The 15,243-nt window shown below is 38.7% G+C and overlaps 1 protein-coding gene across 5 annotated transcripts in view; it reads left to right on the top strand.

The window, feature by feature from the left end:
• The first annotated feature begins 30 nt into the window (after positions 1-30).
• FAM114A2 (family with sequence similarity 114 member A2) overlaps positions 31-15,243 on the top strand; it is a 37,932-nt gene continuing 22,719 nt past the window's right edge. Inside the window, exons 1-9 of one of the 5 annotated variants that reach the window (XM_060092090.1) lie at positions 31-99; positions 3,313-3,557; positions 3,902-4,001; positions 4,412-4,504; positions 7,321-7,412; positions 8,584-8,718; positions 9,439-9,597; positions 10,427-10,550; positions 14,084-14,163. In XM_060092090.1, the coding sequence (XP_059948073.1) occupies positions 3,327-3,557; positions 3,902-4,001; positions 4,412-4,504; positions 7,321-7,412; positions 8,584-8,718; positions 9,439-9,597; positions 10,427-10,550; positions 14,084-14,163 (1,014 nt within the window). In that variant the 5' untranslated portion in view covers positions 31-99; positions 3,313-3,326. Of the gene's footprint in view, positions 100-131; positions 249-341; positions 422-731; positions 802-3,312; positions 3,558-3,901; positions 4,002-4,411; positions 4,505-7,320; positions 7,413-8,583; positions 8,719-9,438; positions 9,598-10,426; positions 10,551-14,083; positions 14,164-15,243 lie in introns of those variants that run through there. The other 4 variants (XM_060092092.1, XM_060092091.1, XM_060092088.1 and 1 more) reach the window with 4 other exon arrangements.

The raw sequence follows: 15,243 nt of genomic DNA, 5'->3' as shown, positions 1-15,243 counted from the left end.
AGGTAGGCAAGGCCTTCTCCGTCCTGAAGGAGGACTTCCGGGGCAGCAGGGAGCGGCTTCTCTGCGGCTGTGGTGGTGGTGAGGGTGGCGGCGGGCAGGGTACGGAGCTTCCTGGGAGGAGGCGGGCCGGGTGCGGTGTCTCGGGGTCGCCGCTGAAGGGGAGGAAGCGGCCTGGGCTGGGCGGCGGGCGCCTCGCGGTGGACGCTGAGGTTGCGGAAGTGCTCTGGTTATTGAAGCGCTCCGCTTGGGTGAGGAATTGTCGTTGTCAGCGTCGGAGAACTTAGGAGCGCAGCTTTACACCAGAACTCCGGTTTGGCACCTGTTCTTGTAATTAGGAAGAAGGGAGAGCGGATTTTGTACGTCTCGAGACAAATCGTTATATTAGTAAAAAATAGTAATGCTCCCTCCAGACAACCACCAGGTACTAACAGCAGCTTTTACCCGTGAAGGGGTTACGTGCCAGGCTCCGTTCCGAACCCCTCACATCCACCGGGTCATTTCGTCTTTCTAGGAATCCTGGCAAGTAGGTAGTAGTCTCCTCCTTTTACAGATGAAGAAACGGAGACGCAGATAGGTGAACTGACTTCTCATAGTCACTCAAGTACAGAGTTGGAAGAGTGTCAGCCTAACTACATATTATATATAGTATATAATGTGTATGTTACATGCATATTACCGTGTGTTGTAGCTTGGAGAGAGCATAAGGAGAGCAAAAAGATATTTCATTAACGTTTCAGCTATACGAAACACTGATGGAACTTTGTGCAAGAACTGCGTAGCCTTTGTTATTAGGCCCCTGAAGTAAGTAGGGCAGAAATTGTGTTAAATTAGTTCTCAGTCTCCAGAGCTTGGCATGCAACAGATAGTCAAAAAAAAAAAAAATGTTTGCAAGTAAATGAATGAGTGTTTCACAGTTGGTTTTTATGTCTATGGATAGTTGTATCTAGATTGTTTTTTTCTATGTGTTTCGGAAACGTATGTATATCATATACCATATGGTCTAGGATCCAGGATGTTATATAAGTCTACCTTTCTAGCCTTACGCCTCCCCATCATTCTCTTTGCCATATTAACTACTTCTGGTATCTGTATTCCACGCTGTCATACCTCAGACCTTTGAGATTTCCCCTGTGTTGTTTACACACCCTTGAATTATCTCATTGGCATCTTCATCTGTCAGAATCCTTAGTACCCTTTAAGGCAGGTATTACAAGTTCAGATGCCTACAGGGGCTAATCTGGTAACATAAACGAGTCAAGTGAATTTGGGTGGAGATTACGGGGAACTAGAGAGCACTACTCTACCCTGTCTAAAAGATATCCAGCAAATATTTGAGCTAGTTATTAAGTAGAATGTGGGCCCAGTGTCCCCAGATCTTTCAGTTTTACAAGGGAAGTTGGAAATTTCTGTTTGTAAATGAACTCTGATTTTTAAATGTTACCAATTAGTATAGAAAACAGTTTAAGCACCGTGCAGGCCAAACAAAAAAATCTGTAGCCTGGATTTGGGACTCAAAATCCCAGTTTGTGATCACTATTCTATGCTTTTTTCAAATATTTAAAGTTCATGAGTGTTATTTCCTTATCCTAGCATACTTTTCCTTGCTCTCTGTTCTTTTAACATTTTGTGTGTACCTCAGTTATAGTGCTACTTCCAGGCTGCCTTAGTTGTTAGTATGTCTCTCTTTTTTAATATGTTAGAAATGTTTTGATGGCATTGATGGATTGGGTCTAATTTTGTGGTTAGTTATATTGATAAAAACATGTGCTTATACATACCGAGGTCTGGGTGTGTGTGTGTGTGTATGTGTGTGTGAGATACATTTATTTCTCCCCTGGTAATACTTGGTTATCCTGGAAACCAGCATCTCCTCCTTGTAAAAACACCACTAATATCTTGACTTTAATTGTCAAAGAGCCGTACTTCAGGAAGGAATTGAATTTGTTAACATTGCTATTCAAAAGCTGGTCTGATGTAAATCTTATTCTGGTAGCTTAAATTTCATAATCTTCTCTCTGAAAAATTGAGGTAGGAATGATTAATGAGTAATAAGATTTTTTTTAAATGTCAAAAAAGGAAAAGTTGATAAATTGAAATTAAAAACTTTTGCTCTGTGAAAAGCTCTATGAAGAGGATGAAAAGATAAGCTACAAACTGGGATAAAATGTTTACAAACCACATATCTGACAAAGGACTTGAATCTAGAATATAAAAAGAGCTCTCAAAACTTAACAGTAAAAAAAAAATCCAATTAGAAAATGAGCAAAAGATAAAAATAGCTGTTTCACTGAAGAGGATATACAGATGGCAAATAAACACATGAAAAGATGTTGAATATCATTAGCCATTAGAGAAATGCAACTTAAAGCTTAAAGCCATATTAAGCTGTCATAGTGCACCTATATCAGAATGGTTCACATAAAAAATAACACTGCCAAATGCTGGTGAGAATTAAGAGAAACTTGATTACTCATACACTGCTGGTGGGAATGTAAAATGGTACGGCTACTTTGGAAAGGAGTATGGCAGCTTCTTATAAAATTAAGCAAGTACTATCGATTGCACTCTGGTCATTTATTCCAGGGGAATGAAAGCTTATATTCCTGTAAAAACCTGTATATAAATGTTCATAGCCATTTTATTTGTAATAGCCCTAAACTGGAAACAGCCCAGACATCCTTCAACAGGTAAATGGTGAAACAACTGAGATACATCCATACCAAAGAACACTACTCAGCAATAAAAAGGGAGAAACTAGTGGTACAACAACTTGGATGAATCTTGAGGGACTTACACTGAGTGAAAAAAGTAAATCTCAATAGGTTACATACTGTGTGATTGCATTTATATAACATCTTGAAATGACAAAATTATAGAGATGGAGAATATCAGTGGTTGCTGTGGGTTAGGAGGAGGGTGGGACGTGGCTAAAAATAGATAACACAGGGGATCCTTGTAATTGAATTATTCTGTATCCTGACTGTGGTAATCCTATTCTGTATCACATGAATCTGTGCATGTGATAAAATTTCATAGAACTAATTACACATACACAAATGAGTGCATGTAAAACTGGTGAAATCTGAGTAATGTTGGGGGATTGTATCTGTCAGTATCCTGGTTGTGATATGCTATAGTTACACAAATTGTTCCCTTGGGGGAAGCTGGGTGAAGGGTATATTAGATCTCTCTGTATTATTTCTTACACCTGCATGTGACTTGATAATCTCAAAAAGTTTATTCAAGTAACTTTTACCAAAAACAAGCTTATATAATTAATTTTGGGGGGTTGGGGGGCTTTTATTTTGCCAGGCAATGATCTAATCATGTCGGATAAAGATGATATTGAGACTGAAGTGATAACTGAAGCAACCTCCATCCTTGAAGATGAGAACTGTGAGCCAGCCAAGAATTTTGAGTCAGTTGACCAAAGTGCCAAGTCAGAGAGTAAATCAGAACCTGTAGCTTCTACTCGGAAAAGACCAGAGTCCAAACCTTCCAGTGACCTTGAGACTTCAGATGTTCTCCCTGTTCAGACATCACAGGCTGCAGGCAAAGTAGAGTATCTATTAAAACATTGAGATTAAAAAGTATTAGGGTTAAAAGGAATATGGAATCAATACCAAATTGGGATTGCACCTATTTCTTTCCTTTTATAACCATAAAACAATTTTCTCAGTTCTATAAATGCTTTTATGAGTAGTTGCCTTTACTATGTGATGCTTACATTGCAGGTAACATACATCTGTCAGTCAAGCAATACACTTCTTGAGCCAAATAATATGTATCTGTTCACCCATACTTTTGGCCAATAATTAGCTACCTTGTATATACACTCTTATTTTCCTCTAATTTTTCCATTTTTCTTTGCCTTTGTTTTTCTGGCTACTGGGAAAAATAGGAGACTGTTTCCAAAGATGTACCCCAGACCGGATGGGGCTATTGGGGAAGTTGGGGCAAGTCCTTGCTCTCCTCAGCCTCAGCTACAGTAGCCACAGTAGGTAAGGTCATCAGTCATTTTATTAATTTTTGTGTGCATTTTGCTACAGATGTGTGTTAAAAACGACTTTGTTAATCATTCTTCTTCCATGATTACTCAAAGGCTTTATAGTTTGAAGATACATTAGTAATGATGGGCTGATTTATACTGCCACTAGAATTGGTAACATTTTTCATTAGAAGGTTGACATTTAGGAATTAATATAAAACTATTCTTTGGTGATAATGAATCAATTTTTTTTCCTTTGGTAAGGATACACTCCCAAAGATTAGTTATATATGGTCAAAATAACATGTCTTGTGGTTGTAATGAATTTGAAAATCTGTGGTTTTACTTTTCAGCTTGTTTCTTCAGTTTTGGTGACTAGTAGCAAATAAATTCAAATATAAAAATGTTATTTTTTCTCATTAGGACAAGGTATTTCAAATGTCATTGAGAAGGCAGAGACTTCCCTTGGAATCCCTAGTCCCAGTGAAATTTCATTTGAAGTCCAGTATGCAACAGGTCAGTATATGGAAACATTAAGGCCTAGAATTATAAACTGAAATGGAATAGTTAAGCTCATTTATTTCAGTAGATGTTTTTTGACTGTCTGATATTCAGGGCATCATGGGGCTGATGAGAAATGGGATTTGGAATCTTTGGCTTTAACCACTCAGGTGTCTCTACTTTCCTCATCTATGAAATTGGATGATATTTTATATTGCAGAGGACTGTTACAAACATTAAATAAGTAAAGCCATGAATGTAGATTGTAAAAATTGCCTAGCTTTGTGCTTGGCACAATTGAGTAAGAGCCCAGTAAGAGTTAGCTGAATTTGAATCTACTGTGGCATGAAAAAATGTTTTAATGTGTTAGTTTTGGTGCTGTTCCATAGTTCATTTTTTTAAGCCTTTTTTCTCTGTGCTTCGGTTTGGATAGTTTTTGTTGTGGCTTCAGGTTTACTGATCTTTTCTTCTGCTATGTCTAATGCTGTTAAGTCCATTCAGTGACTTTTAAATTTTAGATATATTTTTCAACTCTAGAAATTCCATTTGTTTTTTTTTTGTTTTCCATTTCTCACCTCCTTATGTATATATTTTAGTGTCCCTGACTGTCGTCTCTGTCATTTGAATCTGTTTCTATTGACCATTTTTTTTCTTGCTTAGAGATAACATTTTCATTTTATTGATTGGATGCTGGACATTAGAAATGTTACCTGCTGAGTGGATTTTGTAGTCCTTTAAAGGGTGTGAGTTTTGTTTGGAAGGCAGTTAAGATATTTGTAGCTTAGATTGACCTTTTGGTCTCGATTTTAAACTTCTTGAGGGTGATTTCTAGAGTAGCCGTTATTGTTAAGTGCTAGTTTAGCTCAACTACTAAGTCTCTGACCCTTCTGAGGTCTCTACCTAGTTTCCTGGTGTTTAACTAGGTCTCTCTACTTGATTGGTTGGAAGTCAAATGTCTCTCAGCCTAGCATGAGCTTTGGGCATTGTTTAGTTTACAGCTCCATGGCAGTTCTTTGCCCAGTATCGTGAAGTTTTCCAGTGCAGGAACAGCTTAGTATTCAGCCAAAGACTCAAGGGCACTCCTGCGTAGATAGTTGGAACTCTTTACCTCTGTATCTCCCTCCTCTCCAGTACAGGCATACCTTGGAGATATTGTAGATTCAGTTTCAGACCACTGCAGTAAAGTGAATATCGCAAAAAACGAGTCTCACACATTCTTTTTTGGGTTTTCCAGTGCATATAAAAATTTATACTATATTGTAGGCTATTAAGTGTGCAGTAGCATTATGTCAAAAAGAATAATGTACATACCTTAATTAAAAAATATCTCATTGCTGGGGCTTCCCTGGTGGCGCAGTGGTTGAGAGTCCGCCTGCTGATGCAGGGGACACAGGTTCGTGCCCCGGTCCGGGAGGATCCCACGTGCTGCGGAGCGGCTGGACCCGTGAGCCATGGCCGCTGGGCCTGCACATCTGGAGCCTGTGCTCGGCAACAGGAGAGGCCACAGCAGTGAGAGGCCCGCGTACGGCAAAAAAAAAAAAAAAACTCATTGCTGAAAAATACTAACCATTATCTGACAGTGGAGGGTTGCACAAACCTTCACTTTGCAAAAAAAAAAAAAAAAAAACAATATCTGCAGAGCACAGTAAAGTGCAATAGAATGAGGTATGCTTGTACTCTGACCTGCAAATTCCAGGTGCTTCAGCTTTCCTAGATTCTAGTCTCTGTCTCTTCTACTTAATAAGACTGCCATGCTCTGCTTGGGTTTCCCCTCCCTGTGCTGTTGTCTGGAAAGCAAGCCAATCATAGAGTTCTCATCATTTGTTTCTCTTCTGTCCTGAACCATAGTACAGTACGGTCTGTAGTCCAATGTCTGGAGATAATTGTTTCTTATATTTTGTCCAGTTTTCTAGATGCTATGGTAGAAGGGCAAGTCTGATACCAGATAATCCATCATAGTTGGAAGCAGAAGTCCTTCCTACAATAGATTATTTGTTGATCTCTTGTAAGAGATTTTAGTATTAATAAAATATAACAGACTTAAAAAAAACTTTGTAATGCATGTCTGAATCCTGTGGAGAAGCATAATTTTCCAGGATAAAGTTTAAAGTAGACTGGATTTTTAAAAAGTCACATTTATTGAGTTATAATTTACGTGAAGTTCACTCTTCTTAGATACAATCATCCCTTGATATCCATGGGGAGATTGGTTCCCGGAGCCCCCCATGGATACCAAAATCCTCAGATGCTCAAGTTCTTTATATAAAATGAGTATTCACAGGTTCAGCATCCATAGAACAGAGGGCCAACTGTATATAGTTTTACATATTTTAACAAACATACCGTCCTGTTTATGCTATGTAATCACAGTCCATTGTGACTATACAGATATAGAATATTTCTTATATTTGTATAGACAAGACTCGAGAATATTTTCATTCCTCCCCCCCTCCCAAAAAAAATCCCCTCATGCCCCTTTGTTGTCACTCCCCTCCACCTATTCTTAGCTCTTGGCAACCACTGATCTATTTTCTGACCCTGTGGTTTTACCTGTGCAGAAGATCATATGATTGGAATCACACAGTATATAGTCTGTTATATATGTCAGTAGGTTGTTCAAAAGACTGGATTTTGTTTTTGAAATGAAAATGAAAAACTGCCTTAACTTTTATTTTAAAATAGGCAAATAGTTTAAAATAATAAAACAAAAAGTACTAAGGCCTTGTGTGTTGGAAATAAGGTCTAATTTTTAAAAATTCATATAGATGCTAATAAAGCAAAACTATTTATGGACTGCCTCTTCATATTTATACATCCCTTCCCCACTATAGGAGAGACAAATGCCAAAGAGAATGAAAACTCCTCTCCAATGAGTGGGCCATTTGGGGTATTCTCTACCATCTCTACTGCTGTTCAGAGCACAGTGAGTAAAAATTACAAGGTGGCCTGCTTCCTTCCATGATTATAATGGGTTTTTGTCTCTTTCTCTTTCTTTCCCTTGAAAAGTCATGGGGACTGATTCCTCTTATGGGAGTTCAAATTGCTGAAGATCATTCACTTTGATCTTAGGGTGGGTAGAGTGAGAGCTAACTTGAAAACTTAAAAGAAGTAAAAGAAGGAGCAGGAAATGAAGAGTAATAGAGAGGCAATGTACATAATATTTTATGGACTAAGAATTCTTAGTTTGGTGGCCCTAGAAAAACATCTCTGCTTTACAAAAATATTTTTGTAATAATTATATCTTTTAGGCAAAGGGAAAATGAGATGTTTATGGTAAATACTTAATAAAACTATAGATGATTAGAAACATTTTTGAAAGGATATAGGAAGCGTAATATCTTTCCTACATGAGGATAGATAGCTAGTACTTTTTAATTTTAATTTTTTATTGAAGTATAATCTGTATACAGACAAGTGAAATCGTAAGTGTTCAGTTTTAATTTTCAAGACATGAACACATTCAGACTAAGAAACAGCAGGGTGGTATATCAGATGTTTCCCCTGTGCCGTCTCCCAGTCTTCTGTGCCTCCCCCTCTTGCCATCTAAGATAACCACAATCCAGTCTTCTGCCATCATAGATTAATTTTCCCTGCTATATGAACAGAATCATACAGAATGTACTCTAGTGTATCTAGTTTCTTTCACTCATTATTACGTTTGTATAATTTATTCACGGTATAGTTTGTGTGGCGTATTCCATTTTCTTTGTTGTATTCATCGAGTGACTGTGTAACATTTACTCATTCCAGAGTTGGTAAGTATTGGGGTAGTTTCCAGCTTTTAGGTTTTATAATAGTACTGCTATGAGTGTTCTTGTATGTCTTTTGATGAACCTCTACACATTTTTTGAGTATTTAACCATGCGTGGAGTTGCTGGGTCATAGGATATTCACATGTTCAGCTATAGTAGATACTGACAAATAATATTCCAAAGTGGGTATACTGCTTTACATTCCCACAAGCACTGTATGATCGTTTTAGTTGCTCCTTGTTCTAGCCAGTGGTTGCTATTGTTAGCCACTATTTTATGAAATGAAAACATGCAGGTGTCTTTTTTCAGTATTATTGTAATGAGGTTGCATGTGTCTCCTAGGGAAAGAGTGTTATCAGTGGGGGTTTGGATGCCTTAGAATTCATTGGGAAAAAGACAATGGATGTAATAGCAGAAGGGGATCCTGGATTTAAAAGAACCAAGGGTCTGATGAACCGGACTTCCACACTGTCTCAGGTACTGTTTGCATTCCTGTCTGTATTTTGATCTGTATTTTTGCCTTTGGTAATTTGGGACCTTGTTATTATTTCCTTTTGAGGACTTTTCAGTGTTTTTTGTTTTGTTTTGTTTTGTTTTGTTTTTGGTAAAGGGATGCACAGCTCTAATGCTTAGAAAAATGCCCAGTTCTTTTTTTATTCCTCCTCTTTCCTTTCTGCAGGAAACTCTTGTCAGTGCAGTATAAGATGCCAAGCCCTTTCAGGGTTGTTATTAGATTAATGGTAAAACCACAGTCAGAGAAACACCTGGTTCCTGGGGTGTTATTTACCCTGTCTAGGAGCAAATTATGTGATCATATTTTCCCTGCAGCTCCTGAGCCTATCCGATTTGAATCACAATTCCAAGAATGAAAGGGCAGTGTTACCCATCTCAGTTTGCTTCCCTCGACTTTCAAAACTCACCCTTGGGGCTTCCCTGGTGGCGCAGTGGTTGGGAGTCCACCTGCCAATGCAGGGGACACGGGTTCGTGCTCCTGTCTGGGAAGATCCCACATGCCGCGGAGCGGCTGGGCCCGTGGGCCATGGCCGCTGGGCCTGCACGTCCAGAGCCTGTGCTCCGCAACGGGAGAGGCCACAGCAGTGAGAGGCCCGCATACCGCAAAAAAAAAAAAAAAAAAAAAAAAAAACCTCACCCTTAAGCTCTTGTTACTTGTTGCAGTGTAATGCCTCGATCTTTCAGGTTTTACGAGAGGCCAAGGAGAAAGAAGAGCTATGGAACGCCAATGAGGTTACCATGGAAACGGACAAGAAAACTCATTATGGGCTACTCTTTGATGAATTTCAAGGCCTTTCACATCTAGAAGCTCTGGAGATGCTCTCCCGAGAAAGTGAAATAAAGGTAATTCCAAACCAAAAATTTCTACTGGAGTGTCTTTAAGCAGAAGCACACTGCATAGTTTCTTTTCCTTTTGTGCAGTTGGAGGATGAAATGTATGTCAGGTAGAGGCTTGAGACTTTCTGAAAATACTATACCAAAATTAACAAAAAAACTAATTTTTGAACTAATTGCTAGAAATAGAATGAATCAAGTGTTGTTTCTCTAAATGTAAACAAAAATGGACAGATTGGGCTTCCCTGGTGGCGCAGTGGTTGGGAGTCCGCCTGCCGATGCAGGGGACACAGGTTCGTGCCCCGGTCCGGGAAGATCCCACATGCCGCGGAGCGGCTGGGCCCATGAGCCATGGCCACTGAGCCTGTGCGTCCAGAGCCTGTGTTCTGCAATGGGAGAGACCACAACAGTGAGAGGCCCGCGTACCGTGCAAAAAAAAAAAAAAAGGAAAGATTACCAAAGAGGTCTTAATAGCACATCTATTATTTTTCCTTGATCTTGTTCTTTTTTTTTCTTTTTATAAGTTTCTTTGGCTTAAGCTGCCAATTTGGATACAGTTACCTGTTAGCATTTAATTGATTCAAGACTATTTCATTTCCTCCTAATTTCTAAGCTGTTGTTAAGCACTAATAATTTCCAGACATTTCTGGCTTATATTATTTTTGGAAGCACAATTCTCTGTACCTTTCTGTGATGACCTGCCTCTTGTGTTAAGGTTCTTGAGGTAGAGCTTGTGAACTCATAGTTTTAATTTTAATATGATCCATAGCCTCTTCTCCATTTGAGAATGTTTTTCTTTTTCTCTCATACTCCCACTTACTATTTTATATCAATTCAGGTGAAATCTATTCTTAATTCTCTAAGTGGAGAAGAATTAGAGACTCTAAAATTTGAATTGGAGCAACTCAAAGAAGCATTTTCCCTAGCAGAGTTCTGTGAGGAAGAGGAGGAAGAGAAGAAAGGTAATATGGAAATCCAGCATCTGAGTGGGAGGGATGTAGTGTGTTTATATGCAGTGATTGTCCTTGAAATAAATCTCTCCAATTACATTAACTCTTTTTTAAAAATTGAAGTGTAGTTGATTCACAGTATTGTGTTAGTTTCAGGTGTATAGCAAAGTAATTCAATTATATACATATATTTTTCAGATTGTTTTCCATTATAGGTTATTACAAGATATTGAATATAATTCCCTGTGCTATACAGTAATTGCTTATCTGTTTTATGTATAGTAGTTTGTATCTGTTAATCCCATACTCCTAATTTATCCCCCCTTCCCCTTTCCCTTTTGATAACTGTAAGTTTGTTTTCTGTGTCTGTGAGTCTGTTTCTGTTTTGTATATAGATTCATTTGTACTATTCTTTTTAAGATTCCACATAAAAGTGATATCATACAGTATTTGTGTTTGTCTCTCTGACTTCACTTAGTATGATAATCTCTAGGTCCATCCAAGTTGGTGCAAATGGCAATATTTCATTCTTTTTATGGCTGAGTAGTAGTCCCTTCTGTGTATATATACCACATCTTCTTAAACCAATTGTCTGGTTATGTAATATCTTGCTAGATGGTATCTTACTCTGTGTAAAAGAGTCCTGATATGAAATGGTCCTTGAATATGAGTTTTTAAAGCTGTCTTGAGGTATTGAGAAGGCAATAAGCATGGTGGATAAAAGGATGGGTTTTGGAGTTAGACCTGGGTTCTAAATCAAGATCTGCCATTTATTAAGCCATGCAACTTTGTGAAATTACTTAACCCTGAGTGTCTGGTTCCTCAACTGTAAGTAGAGGTAGCTAATTCCTCTCAGTTTGTTATAAGGACTAAATGAAATATTATGTTTAATGTGTGGCTCATAGTAAACACTCAACAATGGTGGCTATTATTTTCATTATTAGGATGGCATAAGTAAATAAATAAAGATGTGCATTTCCAAAGTCTCACTTAGCAGGAAACCCATAAATTAATTTTGATTTGCTTAAGTTGCTCCATTGTTCTTAACTAAGCCCTGGTGTGACAATCCCTGGTTATTTATGAATTTAATTAAGGTTATTTGTACATAGTGCCATTAACAGGATTTGTTTAATTTAGTCTGACATCTGGCTTCACATAGTGATCAGAAATCCTGATCTTTAAATACCATTCAGAGGACTCTAAGGGAATTTCTAAACAGATGGATTTGTGTCTATAGTATTTTTATTCCCTGTTTGCCTGAGATCAGGATTCTGCAAAGATAGCACTGGAGTGCTGCATGCCACCCTTCCCAGTGGCCCTCCGCAGTGATTTTGGTTGAGAATGCAGCACTGACCTTGGTATTTAATTACATCTCAATGAAGTTTTTTTTAAAAAAAGTGGTAGCAGAGGGGAGAGAAAACCACAGAACCTAGTTCTGGCGATGTTGATCATCTTCAGTTTCTATCAGCATCCTTAGCCCTTGTCCCTCTATCTTATATACTCAATGCCTTCACTTTTTTAGGAGACTTCCTGCTTGAGGTGCCAGCCTCTCTCCTGAGTCCCTCCAAAGCACTAACCCTGTCTCCCTTCCATCCTTACATGCTTTATTCTAATGCAACAACTGCTTTTTATGCTCAAGTCTGTGGGGAGTACACAACAAGGATCTCCATTTTTTCCCCCTGTATTTTATTTTACCTTATTATTTTTTAAAATATTAATTTGTTTTATTTTTTAGATTCCACATATAAGTGATAACATAGTTTTTCTCTTTCTCTATCTGACTTATTTCTCTAAGCATAATACCCTCCAGGTCTATACATGTTGCAAATGCAAACATTTTTTGATTATCCCTTAGCCGTAAAAGGTTTTTGAGCACTTAGACCCAATATGTGTATATTTGAATGTGTATAAATTATTCACATATACTACCATAGTAATTTATTATTTACATTCTAAAGTACATCCTAAAAAAGTACTTCTTGAAGAATGAGATAAATGACTACAAGTAAAAGTTGCATTTTTTTCCTCCTGCACTCTGTTTTTTTGTGAACCCTTTGAGGTGCTTGCATCCCACTTGGATTCAGATCCATCCCTTGTCTCACATAATCTAGAGCTTAGCTGGGAAAGCAAAATGCCTTCCTGAGAGTCAGGTTTTTAGTAGAATATGATTTAGGAGTTGTTTACATGAGTTATATAGGTCACAGTTGTATCATTTAGTGAGATCAGCTTTTCCCAAACTATGTTATACCTGGGATCACTAAACCCTTTGAATTCTCTGCCTTGAATGCCAGGAGAGGACAGAAGAGCAGATGGAGAGAGAAGAACTGAGACAGATTTTTTTCCTAAGGATTCTGGGGAGAAAGCATGTATGAAGCAGTAGTAATTTGCCCTGGTAACCATGAACTGGTGACTAAGAAATATTCATATAGATTATAAGTGCTAAGAGATTTCTGTGTACAGGATTTCTCTCTGTAGTCTTTGGTGGAGAGAAAACTTGGGCTGGGCTTCAAAGAGGAGATTGGATAGGATTTAGATGAATAGAGAGGAAAAGAGCCATTTCCTGTTTGTTTGGATGTGTTGATTGTTTTTGATCTTGACTCACCTGTTTGTTTTCATGTTTCTCAGGTATTAAGTATTCCATGTTCCACATCATTGCTCATCAAGCTTATTCCAACAGCTTCATTACTATCCTTCCAACATTCTGGAATCCTCTTCCTTTCTTATTATCTACCCTTATTCTTATCTGGATCCTGGAATATCGCCTCAGGCTTCCTGCCTCCCTTCGAGTTTCTCTTTTTATTTCTTTCCCACCCAGGAGCTAAAGTGATCTTTCTAAAATTTTAATTGGACTTACCTGTCTCTGTATAAAACCATTCAGCAGCTCCTCATTCTCTTAATAAAAGTTTGAATTCTTCACCATGGTTTATGATGCCCTTTATTAACTGGATCCTGCTTACTTTTCTACTTCATTCTACCCCTCTTCTCTTTCTTCCATTAGGACACTCCCAACTATGTTAAACTTCTTGCCACGCTTTCTTTCACCTCTGGATCTTTGTACTTGTTTTCTCTGCCTGAAGCTCTTCCATTCTCCTGGCTAACTTGTCCTTGTTTTTTATGTCCCAGCTTAAATTCCATTTCTTTGGAAGCACATGCCTCTTACCCGCTTAGTACTCTGCTTTCATCACTTTTCCATTCATACTTCTAGGATGTAATACAAAGAGCATAGGCTGTGGACTGGGGGTGGGAAGCCCAAGGTTTGACTCCTAATTTGTTATGAGATTTGGGGATATAAATTAACCTCTTCAAGCCCTGGTTTCTTCATCTCTAAAATGGGATAATGATGCACTTTTTTCTAGAAGCCTATTGGAAGAATTCATCAGTAAAATATACATAAAAGGATTCTGTAAGCACTAAAGCACCTTGCTCATATAATTTGCTTCTGCTGTTGCTACTGCTACAGCTGCTTCTGTCATTCCTCTTCTCTCCCCCTGCAATGATCCTCACCAGTCTTTCTGCAGTGTTTTATGTGGGACTTGTTTTTCTAGGGGATGAAGACTTTACCAAAGAGATAACAGAGCTATTTTCCCAGCTGCATGTCTCCTCCAAATCGGAGAAACTTACTAGGGTAAGTTTTCCTTCTTGCTGATTTTCAATTTTTTACATATATATATTTAGTGGATAAAGAATGTAAGGTGGTAAATTCCTGGCAAGGATGTCACCAAAACCGAGGGTATATTCTGAGTTCCATACCTCCTGTCTCCCTCTTGGTCTCGCAGGTTAGTGTGCTAAGCTCACACTGCACCCCCTTACCCCCAGCCCCCCAACACATCTGCCATCCTCACCTGTTTCCATTTGGAATGCTTTGCTTGTCTGAAAGCTTAAATTAGGCCATAGCATTGGTCATTTAAAGTTGGCAGCACTCACCAGCCATCATGATACCAATGGGCTAGTTCTCTATAGAGGGCTCACTGTTCTCAGGGCTCTGAGTGATTCCGAGATGATGGGATGTGGCCCCTGCCTTTAGGTAGCTGGAGTTTGCCATTTCCCAGAGCCCAGTAACTCAGATAATGACCACTTAGCTTGTGGAAATGAGAGAGTCCATGGCCTGAGCCTTGGTCTTTGGTAGTGATGCCTGAGCTGTCTTCACACATCTGGAGCATAGAGGGACTTCAGTCAAAGCTCAGAGTGGGTCGGGAGATAACTGTTTCCAGGGTAATACCCGCCTAGCATATATGCCAGTGCCAGCTCTTGGGACAGTATTCTCTGGATCTTGGGCTGCTTGCTGCCTCTTCACCCTCTTCTCGAGAAATATCTTAGGATCGGTTAGCAGCAGCACACATTGCTTCCTGGCCAGGGAGAGCTGATAGCCATTGTATAGTCATCACAGTCACCTCTTGCGTACCCCACGGTAAGGAATAGGATGCTTAAGGGAAGTTACCCTGCTCTCCCATGCCCACTAAAAACACTGCATTCTCCAAGAAAGCTTTTCAGAACCTTGCCTCAGCAGCTCCTCTCCCTTGTCTTGTTTGTAGCACTTTATGGCACTTTCTAGCTTGTGTCATAGTGTTTTTTGTTTTGGAAGTAATAGCAAACTTAGAAAAAAGTTGCAAGAAAAGTACAAACAACATTCATATAGCTTTTATGCACATACACCTATTAACATTTCACTGCATTTGCTTCATCATTTGTGCTTGCAAATGTGTTC

This window comes from Mesoplodon densirostris, chromosome 3 (genome assembly GCF_025265405.1).
Source record: "Mesoplodon densirostris isolate mMesDen1 chromosome 3, mMesDen1 primary haplotype, whole genome shotgun sequence".
In the NCBI taxonomy this organism is placed as follows: domain Eukaryota; kingdom Metazoa; phylum Chordata; class Mammalia; order Artiodactyla; family Ziphiidae; genus Mesoplodon; species Mesoplodon densirostris.
Note: the sequence above shows the minus strand (reverse complement) of the source record. Positions and strands in the feature narration are given on the sequence as shown.